This window comes from Lutjanus erythropterus, chromosome 10 (genome assembly GCF_056507025.1).
Source record: "Lutjanus erythropterus isolate fLutEry1 chromosome 10, fLutEry1.hap2, whole genome shotgun sequence".
Classification (NCBI taxonomy): domain Eukaryota; kingdom Metazoa; phylum Chordata; class Actinopteri; order Lutjaniformes; family Lutjanidae; genus Lutjanus; species Lutjanus erythropterus.
Window position 1 is genome coordinate 17,052,129 of NC_139326.1, and position 16,946 is coordinate 17,069,074.

The following is a 16,946-nucleotide window of genomic DNA, read 5'->3' on the forward strand; positions in this document are numbered from 1 at the left end:
TAACGTGACCTCTGGACTGAAGCTGAACTGTGCTTCAAAAATTCGGAAACCTTGGAAGGCCCTTCTGTCCTCTTTGGCTGGTGCACCTGTGGCTTCACTGCAGCACGCTGAGCACTGCTGAACAGCAACCACTGCTGACATCATTAACATTATCATTCACACTGATTTTGTACACAAGCCCTCATTTATGAAGTCAACGCAGAATACGCTATCAGATTGTCAAGTTTTTTTCTCCTCCAAGGTTTGAAACATGGCTGTGCCACACAAATTGACGACTTCTCCTCCCTGCACAAAAGGAATTAACTCACACCAACTCTTCATTTTTTATTACTATTAATAACATGTTGATGGCGTTTACTCAAAAGTCTCTCAGTGGATTATATTCGCAGAGTAACTTATGGTTCCTGTTACCTGTATTATATCTCACCGAGCTTGTCACAACACATCTGGCTGTAAGGAGAATATTTTTACGGGGACAATAAAATATATGTATATGTGAAAATAGACACTTGAATAATGCTGAGAATGAATGTGACCGTGCTCAGTAAAAATAGCTCAGATACCAAAACATATTATGAAGGGCATTATTTCTCTTTCCAGTGTAAATACATCAATAGCATAAACAGATCAATGACTGACATAGCCCCGCCCATAACGTTTTGCATAGTCATAATTACTTGTAGTTGAAAACAATGCTTCATGTTGCAGACAGAAACTTTTGATGTGTTTTAATATCAGAAACTAAGTTACTTAAAGCCCTTTTCTCTTAATCGGGTTTGTTTTCAGATCAACAGAAATCAAATATCTGTTGTTGTCCGTTGGACTAAATGTTGCGGTTATTTCCTGTCCCTCCAGTTTTTGGCTGCATATTTGTGTGTGCATTCCAACCTGTTCAGCGAGCACTATCTGTGTGTGTGTGTGTGTGTGTGTGTGTGTGATACAGGTCACAGAGTGTCAACAATGGAGAGAGATGAGTTCCACATGAACGGTTCACCACCTCTGCTGCCTCTGTCTCTCTTTTCTCTCTCCATCCATCCATCCATCCGTCCATTTCTCTCTTCCTCTGTCTGTTCTCTCTCTCTGCGACTCTGTCCATCTCTCACTCAGCGTTGCTGTTTTTCTCCACATCGTCCTCTCTGGCTGTGTTTTCTTTTTTGGCCCACATCCTTCTCGCTCTTCTATTTTCGCTGCCCACTTAACCTTTCTCCCTTTTCATCACCCTTTTTCTGTCTCTCATCCGTTTTCAGCCTCTCACTCTCTCTTTCTATCGTTCTGTCCATCTGCCCTTGCTAGTTTAGTCCACTTTTTATCCGCTTTTCTTCTACTTTTAGTCCCCCTCCCAGTATTATTGTCCCTTCCTCTCTCTTAACATATTTTTATTTTTTTTTTGTCTTTGTTAAGACTCTTTATATACTCTCTTTATACCAACACTTAACACAGACAAGTGACTATAATGAAAATTTCATATGTTCCTCTCCTTAGAATTAAAAAAGTATAACTACTATGGCAGATTAGAGCCTTCCTCTACCGTTCAAACTTTTAATTTTGCAATGTATGTATTAGCAGAGCTGGACAGTGCCAATAAGTCATGCTACTGATTTGTGGCCAACTGCGATACTGCACTGAGGCTGAGGCACAGTGGTGTGCTGTGAGGCCAGTCCTGGTGTGCTGTGGGATTTTGTCACAACCATACATTATTACTGCTTATATAATACACAACTATACAAAAATTTATAAATGAATTGGTAATTGACTATTGCACTCATTTCCCAATATGGAGGAAAATTCTATACTCTATAAAAATCCTTTAAAACTCTTCTTTTGGAGCAAACCCCAGTTTTCGCTGGTTGCAGAGCTGCTGGACGTGGGAGTTATTGTGTGAATCGTCAATGGGACTGATTAATCAACACTTTTTTCCCCCACCTGCAGCCTCAGAACTGTGTTTCTGATTGGCTAGTACTCGTTGCCTCAGTTTGTTAGGTTGGCTATGGAGGCTATTCTGCATGGATATAAATACAGGTGTGTCTTGAGATTTTGGCTGGAATGTGGAATGTGATACAGAGTCATCGTATTTCTGTACGGACCCTTTGCTACACCCCTCCTGTGAGCAGCAACTGTCCAATCATTGATTAGCAGCTGTAACTAGTGCATCGTAGGCCTGTCAAACTTCCTCTACATGTTGGAGCGGTGTGCATGAGGCTCTAACATAAGTGATACATTTTTGTACTTTTTCAAAAACATAAAACATAAGACCAAATCTGTGAGGAATCGAGTAAACTTTTTACTCATCTGCTCTGTTTTCTTTGAGACTACAATTCCTGACTTGGCTAAGTCATTCACTAGTGTCTTGGCAGTTGTTCTGGGGTCTTTAGACACATCTCTCACTAGTTTTCTTTCCAGAGTCTGAAATCTTTAGCTTGTTCTGTCCTTTGTGGCTCTCTTTGAATTTCCCTCATATTGTTTGGTGTCTGCTGCTGTCCTTCCCTCACAAACTGAGATATTTTTATTGCGTGTAGATTGCCAAACAACATCTGGCAAAGGGAATGCCAGTGAAAATTAGCCTTTGGCTAACTCAGGTACATTTCCATTCATTTGAATGTTGAGTGATGTACTTTGTCCCCAGTGCCCAAATGTTAATGCTGCCCCTTGTGAAGACATAGTTTTAATCAACACTCCAAATGACCTATCATGCATATGCATAATGCATAATTAAGATTTGTGTATCACTGCCCCCAAATCAAACAAACAACAGTCCTGCATTAAAAACAGCAGCCCCTTCGTTCTTTTGAATGAGGTCACTCATTAATGTAGCTGGGGTGCCAATGCACAGGACTACTGTATGAAAAAAACCTGAGATATCCAATAAAAAAAGGTTACAACTTTGAATATGAATGCTGTATTTCCACTGTGCACGGTTTGAAAATTTTTTTCTCTAAAGTTGTAAAATCCTTCCTCATAAACCTCTGTGCTGTGTTTTGGCATCTGAGAATCCTTCAAACTTGATAATCTGTCACTTAAATTAGACTTCCTGAATCATGTTTCATTGTCTTGCAGTTAAATGAAGTACCACAGCCACCCAGCCTGCAAGAGTGGCCCCTTGCATTCTTTTGAATGCTGAACGGCCAGGAACTCTCTTGCTTTTTCATTTACGCCTCATCCCTTCATTTCCCCCGTTCCACACCTCAACCACCACTTCCACAGCTCCACCACACTGTTTGTATATTTGTTCGTTTTGCTCTGCCGCTCCCTCCCTATCCGCTAATCTGTAGTTTAAATAAGAGGCATGGGCATGCACACACACACACACACACACTATACTTAGGCACACACACAGAGACATGCAAGCAAGCGTGACATACAGACACACACAGTGGCGCATAAGTAAGGCCCAAATACAAATAAGTGTATACATGCAAGTAAATGCACACAGAGAATAACTACACACACACGCACACACACGCACGCACAATGTCATATTGCAAACAGCTTCCTGTATCTCTCAGGTAAGTCCTGCCAATTCTGCATTTTGACCACTTGAGGGTAGTAGAGGGCTTTGACTCGGCGACATATTGATCTGCACATACACACATACACACACACGTATGTGGACACACCCACACTGGAGTGATACTGGGAGGTGACAAAATTGCACAGTCAAGTCCTGGAGCAGTGGCACTCACACTGTGTGACCAATCACAAGCCTTTTATGCGCTCAGGCTACTGTAAATGTATATGAAAGGCCCTGGCATTGTTTGGGTGTGAAATTTAGTCTCTGAGTCAAAACATGATGTGAAGTGAAGGGATGTGGATTTTTTATTTAGTTCAGCAGTCTCTTTTTCAACTGCGGGCGCGGGGAGGCTGGCTTTACAGAGGCCTTCCATAACCAAAACAGGTCAATTTTTTAAAGATTATTTCATGGTACTGGGGTTTACTTTTCAATAGCATACGGCAGAGGGTGACAGGAATGAGAGTGGTGGGAAACATGCAAGAGGTGGTGAGTCCTGGTCTCAACCTTGTGACACATGAAAGTATACTTTATGCACACACACACACACACACACACACACACACACACACACACACACACGCACACACACACACACACACACACACACAGCCTTTTAAATCTTGATCAAGACAGAAAGCTCCATTCCTTCCCTGCCACTTGATCCTACAGCAAACACAGCAGAAACTGGGGTGCTTGATTTACTTTAATCTCACCAGTAATGTGTCTGCGTTGGCGGCTGTTCCAGTCTGCTGAGGTAAATCAAGTGCCCCTGAACTACTTCAAATATTTGAAGTTGAAGTGACATTGTTAACACAAACAGATTTTTTTCTTTTTTTGAGAGAAGACGGGGAACAGAGTGCCCATTCCACATATATAAATCTGCTACTCCGTGCACCTTTGAAGCTCAAGCTCAAGATCATTCTTTTGTGAAAAAAAAAGTAGTTCAGGAAACATGCAATCACCATCATGAAAATTTCCTCAGCGTTATCATGTTTTAAGCATGAATTTGACACATGCTTTCAGTCCACAAATTGCCGCTCTTTGCTCTGTTTCAGTCCCCAGACAGCCCGCCAATTTGGAATTCCAGGAAAGCCACACATTAGTGCATCTGATTTTATTATTCATCGCGACTGTAATCTTTTAGCATCCAATCAGAAAACACATCACAGCCGTTGCCGTTTTAATAATGGCCTTGCTTGGACAATAAAACAAACACGACAACGCTGCATACAGAATCAATGTAAATTCCAGCTGCCCAGCAGAGACCTGCTACACTGCAGAAATGAGAAATTGTAATGAAGCTACAGTAATAGACACCTACAGCATGTGATTCTGCTGAGATTTATTTTTTCTGAAGCTCATCCGTGGGTAAGTTTGATTAGGCAGACCTGATAGAATATGTAACCCGCCAGTGCACAATTAGGTTGTCATTCAAAACAGCAAAAAGAAGCATAAAAAGTTAACATTATGATGTTATGGCACCTTGTTTTCATAATTAAAGGGGTAGTTTGGATTATTTGACGTGGGGTTGTATGAAGTAGTAGTCAGCGTATTACTTGCAGTGGATGGCGGTTGAGACGCCCTCAGTTTGGAGAAGCAGAGAGGAGAACCACCACGGAAACTAAAGAATGTACTGCCTTGGACTGGATGTAAGCTAAAGCCAAACATCGCTCTCTCCAAAGCCACCAGAATCCTTTAGCAAAAACAGTCATTTTGAGTTGCAGAATATGTGAGTTGAGGTCTACTGCTTCCTTCATGCGTTAGTTTGTGTTTCTATGTGACTTTAGTGAATCCAAACTAACATTTTAAAACACAAGTCAAACAATAACACAAACTGATGAAGGCAGCAGTAAACAAGCAACTCATGTGTTCTGCTTTGTAAAATTACTACTAAATTTTGCCATTGGAATCTGGTTGTTCAAAGACAGCGAGACTTTGGCTTACATATCTTTTTTTCCTGCTTCTAGTCTGTCTGATGGCAAGATGAAATGATGAAAATATTCTAAATACAGAGAACACTTAAACTGATATTTACGTTTTTAGATTAACCTTTTGTTGGAGGCTAAGATACACTTTGCCGCTGACCCCGTCCACAGCAGTACAGTTCTGCTGCTTCCTCAGTCCTCATAGTCAGAGTATTATCCACAGTATATGCTGACCACCATATATTGTGGATAATATTCTGACTATGGAAAAGTAGCTCATACAACCCCTTTTCAAATGATCACAAACATCTTTTCCATTATTTTAAGCTGACAGGTTTCTATTTTTAGACAGAGATAAGTTTTGTCTTTGTTGCACTTTATTTATATGTTCTAATCATATAATAACTGAAGGTGGGATGACAACATGGACATTGGTCTGACCCCAGCTGGGCTGCAGCTAACAATTAATATCTCACTATCTTCATTATGTTTTTGATTAATTGATTAATCATCTGGTCTATGAAATATTAGAAAACAGTGACAAATGACCATCACGGCTCCTCACAGGCGGAGTGGAGTGTGCATCCCACATACTGAGGCCGTCAGTCCTCTGCAGTGGCCCTGGGTTTGCTGCTTTTGCAACTGAATTTTGCTGTTTTTTTTAATCGGGAGGCAAGTGACATATAATGCCGTCTTCGTCACCAACCAAAAAAAAACAACAACTTTGCCCCCCACCCCACTCTTGAGTGTGAGCCTGTGAAACTCATTTTCAAATACATGCTAATCAAGACTCACCATTCACAAGAGTTATGCTGTTTTTTGTTTTCCTCCACTTGATATTTTTGATTTTGAGTGGTTTGATCCATGGTCCATGATAAACAGAGTCCAACAGCAGGGCTACGACACCGCCGTGAGTTTTAGGTTGGTTATACAAATACACATAAATGACACTGTGTGGATCCAGGAGCGTCTTCTTGAATATCCAGCTTGAAACTAGCTTCACCACTGTGGCCACGGCTCCGTACTGACACTGCCCCACAGACACACACACTGGAGAGCCTCGCTCTCAGTCTCACTAAGCTGTTAAAAGACCCACTAACAGTTAGCTCAGTTACAACACAGATACATTACCACACAGAAAGTTTAACAAAGGGTCCTGAATGTGCTTTATACTGATTTCACGGTGGCGAGTACAGCTCTGTACTGACACTCCTCCACAGACACACACAGACAGCAGAGAGCCTCACTGAGCTGCTAATAGTTCACTCAGCTACAACACAGGTAAGCTACCACACAGAAACTTTTACAAAGGGCATGAATGTACTTTATAGTGACTGTCAAAGCTCCAGCAGACTCTTTGGGCCCTATCTTACGCTGATCTAAAGTGCAAATTAAAAGTGCATGGCGCAATGCATTTATAGTCAAGCACTACACACAGTTTACCCAATCCCAAGCACAGTTAGCAAAACACCTCAGATCTTTTGCAAAATGAAATATTTCATTCAAAACTGTGCAACGATTTGTGTAATTGTGTAATTGTGTGTATTTATTCAAGCCGTGTTCAAATCCACCTTTGCCAGGGGCGCAGGGGTATCCTGCCCTGTTTCACAACCTGCAACCTGCAGTGCAGAGCAGGACGAACATACAGTAACCCAATCAGAAAGCCAGCTCTCATCACCTTTAAGAAGCAGGTGCATCCAGAGGGCAAGCATTGGCAGCATTACGGTGGATTTACCAGGTGGAAACAAAGAGAAAAGATTTTCAAGTGAGGAGACAGAGACAGACAGACAGCAGTTTATTTTACATTAACTGCAAAAAGTAATACAATACATGAACTATAATTGTCATGCAGATATGTAATTGGTTATGTTTTAGATTGAAGCACCTTGAAATTACATAGTATTTTCTAATTCATTATTACCATCATCATTGTTATGTAGCTCCACTGCTCCTCTGCCACACCACGGTGGGTTTAGGAAACAGAATCAGAACACGGGTTATCAAACGGGTAAACACATCCAACATCATCCTCTGACACATACCTTTTTCTCCCTGGGTCGGGTCAGTCTCATGGTCAGATATAATGGCTTGTTATTTTCCTGGATCGCAATAAACACACCGATACAAACATTACAGCTGCTCCAGCTGTCATGCTGACTGATCTGTTAAAGACAATCTGACAGCTGTGATCCCGTCACATGCGCAAATTACAGGTCTATTGAGATTTATTAGGATTTAAAATTATAATAATTCCTGATCCCTTACTAGTGGGAATAATTTTAGAGACACACACATGCTTTTTAACGTAAACAAAAGGTATCTTGTGATTGTGGAGATGTGTGTGTGCACCTCAACCAAATGGGAGACACACACGCTCATTGTACACTTTATTTCTGATAGAAAATATATTTAAAGGACACTTAACTAATCCGCACTCCTGTGTGGGGAAAATGTAGCATAAATGAAAGGTGTTTTTGTGATTAGTATGTGTGTGCTACAGCCAAATGCGCCAGTTGCTGTCTTGTGCAGACGGACGTACTGGGCCTCAGACTTTGTGCTTCGACCAGGTTTTAGCTGGTCTAAGGCGCAAGTGGTTTTGTCTCCAATGCATGGTGCACAACATGCCCAATGCACCTCGCCATGCCATCAATTTGCAATTTTAGAGACTAAGCACAAGTTCATTCGCTGCCATGCAGATGTGGCAAAAAAAGGAAACTGCGCTGGTGTAAGGTAGCAGTGCATACGCTTTGCGCCTGGTGTAAAATGGGGCCCTCTGTGTTTCCAGCGCAGACATAAACAGTCTGATAGCAGCTGCTCATGGCTGGTTAGCTCCATCAGTGCTGGATCTGACTACCAGCTATCTCATCTCACACACTACGGAGCCATGATAAGTAACCATTTGTTTAAATGTTTGCCATACCTTTACAAGATGATAATATTAGCAACACCAGCTAAAGAAAGAATGTGAAGTCATTTTTTTAAAAACTCGTTCAGTGTAGCTGCTTCTGTAAAAGAAAAAAAAAAAAGCGTTGACTTCCTCCATAATGTCACATTTGCTGACATTGTTGACACTTTTAACACCTCTTTGAAGTCGCAGCTGTTCAGACAGGCTGTTAATCCTCAAAAGGCTCAAAATAGTGACTCCTTATACAAAGTGTTAGATTCAGTATGGGGTTATGAAATGATGAAAAATATTTTAAAACATTCCTAAACATATTTTAACTAAAATACAAAAAAGTAAAATATTTTTAGCATGAACATTTGTCAAGTTGGGAAATAATGAATATTTGTAGCTTCTCTCAGTCAGTGCTGTAGTTATACTGATGGAAAAACGAGTCAACATCAGCCCTCTTTCTTTCTCTCTATTGTTCATAACTATCTGCATGTCCTCTCTCTCTATGGTGTGCGTGTGTGAGTGTGTCTATACCCGTGTCTATATGCACGCTGAGGGCGCCTTGTGCTGAAGTGCTAATGGACATAGGTGTGATTAACACCACACCACATGGTCTGACAGTGCTAGCCACACTGCTAACTACTCTGGTGTGTGTGTGAATGAAACAGAATGCATGTAGGAGAGTGTGACAGAGTGTGTGTGTGTGTGTGTGTGTGTGTGTGTGTGTGTGTGTGTGTGTGTGTGTGTGTGTGTGTGTGTTATCCAAGCTGTCACCTAGCCTCCAGACATCTCTCAGTAAAAACTGACTGTGCTGAGAGAAATCTTTGACCTGGAACGCTGCATTCATCCTTAAACCTGTAAAGATTAAGATCCTGGAAGTCGCCTCTCTGTGTCAACAAATATTATTATACTATTACTGTACTATTCCTCTTAAATGCACTTGTCTTAATGCAAAGGCCATACTTGACCTTAGAAATAATAGTTGATGAAACAGTCTTATCTCAAGGTCCATTTAGTATTGTAGCTGTTCTGGTCTTTCTGTCACATCACATGATCTTCATCAACACATGGTGCTTGTTTGGAGCTGTTTGAGGAATTGTAGTTAGTGAAACTAAAATTCAGTTTTTTTCTGTGCAATATAAGAATGAAAAGGGGAAATATAAAATGCTTAAAATGAACTTCTGAACTTCTACAATTCCATGACAGGAACAAAACTAAGCAGAAAAGCTTTTAAATATGCTGCCTTTTCATTGTGGAATAACATATATATATATACATACATACACCACTCACTTGAACGACTTTTGAGGGTGCCTCTTTAATACCAAGTCAGCAATTAACCTGTTAGCCCGTGGAGCAGGTTTTTTTGTGCATTCCACAACTTCCGCAGTCTTTTGTTACTCCTGTCTACAACTTTTTTTGAAATGCATTGCAGGCATCAAATTCAGAGTATATTTAGACAAAACAATAAAGTTATTAATTTGAACAAGACAAATATCTTGTCTTTGTACTGTATTTAACTGAATAAAAATCTAAAGGTTTTTGCAAATGATTGCGTTCTGTTTTTATTTATGTTTTAGACAATGTACCGCCTTTTTTTGAAATTAGGGTTTTACAATTCATATACAAAACATAATAAATATGCACAAATTACAATACACACCCACCAATCCATTCATCTATTCATCCATTTGTTCATCTGTTTGCCATTTAAATAAAAAATGCCACAGTGTAACGTACTGTACGGTAAGGTATTACCTATATAAGTAAGAAACTGTATTGCAACATCCACTGAATTTTAACCAGGTAAGTTTTTATTTATTCTCTGCAACCTTTCAAAAAAAGAGTTGATGTTCAACTCTTGGTATTATATACATCACATTTCACTTGCATCTAAATGAAAACACAGACCATGTTACATAGGACTAACTACATGGATTACACTGATGATTACACTGCACCAGAATACATTTTAAAAGTTACCTCTTCAACCCACATCACATCAATCTAAAACGCCCAAGGCTCCAAACTCATTAAGCCCTGGGAAAGTTCTCTCATCGAAGCAGAAAGACATGCGGAGAAGACATAAAACAGTCGGGTAAACACAACTTCGAATCTCTCTCGCTGCATAACTAACTGTCAGTTGCTCTCCATCATCATAACTGCTTACTAATTCACCCAATTTTTTTTTCCTCTCCCTGTAGCAATGTGCAACTCGCGAGTGATTAGTTCATTTGCAAGTAATCTCTTTTGCGAATGGGGTCATTAGGAGTATTGTGAGTGATGTTATGTTATCCGGGCGCCACTAGATGCCAGGATGTGGTGAATTGCTGCTGGAATTTGGACATTAAGTTGCTAAAGAGGCAATGATTCGTTTGTGTCTCATTTATTGGTCTTTGAAGTTGAAGCCCTGATCAAATCATGTGTTAAGCCACTGGATAAAGTAGATAAATAAAGTTCCTTTCTCACAACTCCTAATAAAGTAGTTTTCATGTTGGATTTGTTTTAAAAAGTCTACAAAAGTGACTCTAAAAGAGAAAATAATCTTTCCATCACTACAATTAATGCTTTTCTTGCTGTGACTTTTTACTGTGATGTGTCAGAAAAAAGGGGGGAAAAAATCCACCAATCACAGAGCTAATGTTCCGTGTCCTGGCAACAGAGACCCAATCAGAGCACACAATCAGTCAGTCACTGAGCTGCAACACTATGGTGACAGGTAGGAAAGAGATGCACACACTTAGACACACTCGCAAACACATTAGCATACACTACAAGTGTAATCTGAGCTTCAGTTGGTGTGAGAGACTCCAGTTGATGAACAGTTTATCATTAAACTAGCACTACTTTAATTTCTCATCCCAAATTCAATTACACATTGCATCCCAAATGTGTGATCTATTGACATTAATGTAAGCTGAAGTCCAAGTTTGTTTTTTTGTTGAGTTTCTGTTGGAGAAGTCCAGTAATGGTTTGGTGGAAAACAGAATTATTAATATAATTTAAAACGGTTTCCATATTTCACATCCTGGCAAAGATGCTGACATCTCGGTAATGAGATAAGGAATGAATTTACTTGATTTATTTTGGAGTTGCGCAAAGCATTCAGTTTCAAGATGAGTTCTGAGGAAAACTTAAAATGAAGTCTGAGAAAAACTCATTTAAGATGGACAATTAGTGACGTCCTGTGAAGGAGGTGAGGAGGATTGATCATTACCAAACTAACTTTTTAAAGACTGGACAACTTAGTTCAGAGTAAAGATGGCTGCTCCACATTGTGTTTGTGTACTTGCTTCATTTCAGTGGCCTGACTGTAACAGATCATAAAAGCTGGTTACTGGAAACCCTCTCTGCTGCTGCTCGCACCAATGTGCACAGGTTTCTCTTGAACAAGACACTTTTATTTTACTTAGGGCTGCCACAATAATTCAATAAAACAGGTAGTCAAATGAATTCACAATAATAATATTAGTGTAATGTATACAGAAATTTAAAAAAAAAAAAAAAAAAGCCATGAGCCAATTCATCTAGAATTTTGTTTAATGTGTGCTTTGTTTTATTTTTGGCATATGATTTACACTCAAAACACAAGTCTAGGGGGAGAGAGAGGCTGCAACCATAACTGTACAAAAGCACACAAAAAGTGTAGTTACATTTACTGGATAGTGAAAAGTGTGGATGCACCGGTCGACAGTTTTCAGCAAGACCGGACCTGATCGGTCAGCGTCACATAGCTGATGCTGTAATGATCAAATTCCCACACATACTCTGCAACTTAGTTAAGATCTGCTCAGCTTGTCCCTGCCAGTACTCACAGGTAACACATATTGTTTTGGGAGTCACTGGCAATTGACTTGTTGTGTTGTGAAAGTATGAGGATGCGCTCTCAGTGCTTGTATATTGTGACATCCCTAATTTCGATGAGACTGCCTGTCTAAATAAATTAGTAAATTAAAGAACCAAAGAATTAGTTAACTTTCTGGGTGATAAGCCAACCTGCTGGAGTGTCTTCAAGAAGAGTCGGTGCCCAGTATGCGGCAGGACTGGTTCCCATAGCATTTGGAATTAAATGTCACCAGGCTGTGAGAAAGTCGGCTCCCCAACATTGTTTCTGAGTGTCACAACCACGTCTGAAGCAAGTCGCTCCTGTATCAAACATGGGTGATTTATGCAACAGGACACAGACTGTGCTCAGACCAATTATATTTTCACAGTATATTTCAACTGCATCCTGGAATCTGGATGAAATAAAGTTAAGTTCAATGACTTATGTGAAGTTAAGCTTCTGTTTAGTTCCACTTTTTCTGTCGCCCACTCCGTCTCTCTTGTGGGCTCTGTCTAGCTCGTTCTCTCTTCCTCATCAGGTTTTAGTATATAACAAATGGGCAAATTCTGTTCTGTTGGGTGAAGAAAATAAAAAGGGAGAGAACAAAAACATACGTGTGTTCTTATTTGCACTCAAGTCTCTGTAGGCCCACTGCTCTGACTTCAATGTGTAGACTTGCTCTCTAGTAAATGTGACACGTTATCAAATGAGCATAAAGCATTGGGGAAAAGACTGATATCCACCGCCATTTTCCACGGGACATGAGCGAATTGCTTTGCAAGGCATTGCGGAATACCTCGTGATGCAGGACTGACCAACAATGGGAAACTTTATGTAAATGAGAGCTTATTTGGAGTGTGGCTAGCTATGCAGTATTTTGCTGCTCCGTTAGTCATGGGGCAGAGCAGCGTAGCCAGCAGTTCAGCATGACCGCAGGACACAACAAAGAAGTTTTAAAAATCTGAAAGTATTGGAAATTATGTTTGTCGTAAATTAGCAAAAGAAAAGAATTTTCTGTTGTTGCAATGTATTTGATGCCTGCACAGACCCCCCACCACCAACAATGCTGCCTTCACTTTTGTCTCTTTCTCAGCAGGCACATTATTACAACCTCTTTCAGTGTTGCTACGGTTGTTGTTGTCAGAAACTTTTGACTCTGGGGGGTGCCTTCTAGAGGATGTATTGCTTAACATCCATGCCAATGTAAAGAAAGTATGCACACTGTATCTGTTTTCATAAATGAGCATATATATATATATAAACAAGAAGTTGTGCTTGGAAGAATGTCACGTTAATTGTGGGAGATAGCATGGTTTGATTATTGACACGATGTTTGCTACAGAGCAAACTGCTTGCTAGCACTGACATGCTCACCGTGATGAGTGAGAGGTGACAGGTGACACTGTGAGATTTGTTCTCTTCCGGTGAGTCTTTTCTGTCTGACACTGAATCCATGACAACAAGCCAGTGCTGCATGACTGAACAAAAAAAAAAACAGTGGGTCTGGAAAAACAGAGTTACATTTGTTTGTCCTATTTTCTTTGATGGCCACAGTGCACACAGACCGGCCAGTTGAAATCTTTCAGATGATCTCAACAAGTCTTCCACACTAAATGATGTAATAGCTAATTTGAAACTGCCTCCCAGAGCAAACCATATGAGCATTTTCTGATCTGGTGCCCCAGTTGTCTGAATGACATAAGAGGCATTTCCTAAGAGGTTTTGCAGGGTTATAATAATGTCACGCTATTTCTGCCTTTGCTTCTGGGACACAAAAGTGATGATTTGCATGCCCACAAGAGCATGATGTTTTTCTCATGAAGATAATCTTGACAATCTAGTTCACGACCTCTTAAATTACCTTTTACCAACTTCAGCTATTTTTTCTAAGTGTGTCCTTCTTGTTGTGTGTTTACTTCTCTTGCATGAATGCCATTAGAGAAACAAATCTCAGTCACAGACATTTGCACACAGTGCCGTATTTGATTTGAACACTACAAATTTGATTTGTTTGGAGTATACTGCCAGCTTTACTGCTTTATGATGCAATTTCTCTCTCCGTCTCTTTCTTGTCTCTCTCATATCTTCCTTCTCTCCCTCACGATGAGCTGAAGTGACTCTACAGAAGCATTGTTTTAATTCTTTAGTCTGACAGTAAGGCTTATAAAGACTCATAACCAGAAGCTAGCAGTTTGTTGTTTGCCTCATATCTTTTGATGGGAAATCCATACTGCTGTACTAATGGGTCAACAGTAAACACAGCTAACTTTAGCATCCTGCATAAATACCACAGTGCTGGCTGTCTAACTGTTAGCTTGATTGTTAAGTACATGCCATCATACTGTATTAGGGACAGACAAAGAACTCTCCAATAAAGCAAAAATCACATATGCTACTTTTTATTTGAGCTGGGGAAAAATCAATACAGCATCGTGTGCCTCTCTCTTGCATAACTGGTTGTTTAAACTTCTCAGGTTGTCAGGACATTAACCATATGACCATATGGGTTTACTCACAGACATATAAACGTAGACGCCTCATTGAGCGGGTTGGCCCGTTGCTGCGATACGTCATCGCAGTGTCCGCCATATTGGATGTGGCAGATCAGCCCCATAAAGTAATGCAAGGAAATGGATCAAACTTCATAAAGCACCTGTCTACAAAGTGACAGTTTATTCACCCACTCACACGCACACTAATATATATGGGAAACAAACAGGCATCAAAAACAATGTATGTAACTTTTAATGTGATGATTATAAATGTTTACTCTTTATATGTTTAGAACATAGGTAAGCACCAAACCAACGTATGTATTTTTTTTAAAAATGTTTTTATGAGTTTTTACAGCTACCAATGTACGTAACACTGTTATTGTGATGACAAATATTGAAATATTAATATTAAACATCTGTGTTTATAATAACCAGATCCTGAAACGTAGATGTGACAGGTGGGTTTTCTGAATAAAGAGCACAAACATTTACATTTAACTGATTTTGATTAATCATTTTGATATTCAGTGATTGATGAACATATATACATACATATATCTGTACGGGGGGGGGGCACTGTAACACACATACACACATTGGGACAGTCCAGTGACAGGGTCTCCTGTACTTTCTTTGAGGTCTGAGACGTTCTGGTGAAGTGAAGGATGAAATATAGAAATTATCTCACAGTGTAAAACAAAATACATCACTGATTCCTTCATATTCAGAAAGGGAAAAACATTTTCAGCATAGTGTGGCACTGAATTATCTAATCCTTACAGCCTATACACCTACCCTGTGTAGATGAGCTGGGAAACTGAATACTGAAGGAAAAGCTCCATCTCTTATCCTGACTGTCTGACCTGTCCTGTCAAAATCCTCCGGTCTGAAGTGCTCACTGCAGAGCATGGATGATGGACTAGCAGAAAACCCCTCCCGTCTGACAGCTGTTTCCCACTGCTTTCTCAGCTCTTTATCTTTGGAAAACCTACATAGCATGTGAAAAGTTAGCTAAGCAACTAACAACAATCAGAGTACTTACTTCGGGCCAATTTAGTTAAATAGGAAAGGCTTCTTCGTTGTTTGGAGGCTGGTTTCACCGTGGGAATCCACAGTATTATGTGCGGGACTTAGCCACAAAGTCAGCAAATTCTGTTCGTAAAAATACGTTATAATGGCCAAATACAATCAAAAGTGTTTTTTCAGTCTTACCTGTGAAAGGTAATCCCATGAGATCTGGTTTGGACTGTAAACTGGTTGGTACAATTCCATGCAGCACATGAATGAGGCATCTTCTCCGTTCGCTCTTGCCACATGCGGCATCTACGTATATATGTCTATGGGTTTACTAAGCTGACAAAACACAAAAGGCGGGCTATGAAAAAATGAAATGGCAACAAAAAGTTAGGCGTAAATGGAAGCAGGAGTTTAAGTGGCGAGAATGTAACACATCTACAGACTAATGTACTGCAGCATGTGCCACTACCTTCAACATAGCCAAGAGCTCTAGCTTGCTTTTCCACAGAAACAATGCCTTCAAACAACTCATCAAAATTCATGTGAAAAGTGGTCAAAATGTAATTTGGCCACCAAATTTAGCTGCTTGGTGTCCCATGGGGCCAGTGCTTAAAATATTAACATCTATCCCTGCTTGTGCACCAGCATTTTAAATGGAGACTTGTCTTGTGTGTAATAAATGGTGAGAAGTCACTGACCCATTAGCAACCAAGCTAATAAACTTGTTAAATAACAATTAGAGAGATCGCTAGCTAAGCTTTTTCCTGACTTTTCAATAAAGTCGAGATGAAACGGAATATCGAGAGTAACCTATCTATCTTCCTTTTCGTGTCGTGGTTCTGAGTGAAACAGGATAGGCAGTTGGAATATAAAGCTGAGAGGAATTTGATAGGAATGTCAAAAAGTGGGTGTTTTTGGTTATGTCTTGAGTTCTGGCTCTGTGTCGGTAGAAGTTTGACAGATGCATGGATGTCATTGTATTATTTGTTGAATTTGGTTGGTTTTACAAGAGGAAGACATGATTGGATTTTGTTTTGAATAATGCAGCCTGTTTGCTGCTTGCTCACCTGCTACAATTACCAACTAGTCCTAGTCACCAAACTTCTCAAATTAAATATCTCGCAAATAGGTGCACAGATAAATTTTGCTGCACCACTTTTTTGGGCCTTTCCAGGATCGTTAATTAAGTACAAAATTGTTCAATAATCAAAAAAGTTAGTTATTTCTTCATAATACCAAACAAAAGCAGTTCAACATGTTCGCTACACGCACAGTGCAAGAT

General features: G+C 40.0%; 1 protein-coding gene across 1 annotated transcript in view; it reads right to left on the bottom strand.

Annotated features, from left to right (window-relative positions):
- The window catches only part of LOC146320252 (THAP domain-containing protein 2-like), a 32,134-nt gene extending 16,195 nt beyond the window's left edge, over nt 1–15,939 (bottom strand). The window contains exons 1-3 of the mRNA XM_084729053.1: nt 15,860–15,939; nt 15,435–15,635; nt 15,243–15,300 (exon numbers count right to left, since the gene is read on the bottom strand). Of these exons, the coding sequence (XP_084585179.1) occupies nt 15,243–15,300; nt 15,435–15,635; nt 15,860–15,939 (339 nt within the window). The remainder of the gene's footprint in view (nt 1–15,242; nt 15,301–15,434; nt 15,636–15,859) is intronic.
- Nucleotides 15,940–16,946: the final 1,007 nt, after the last annotated feature.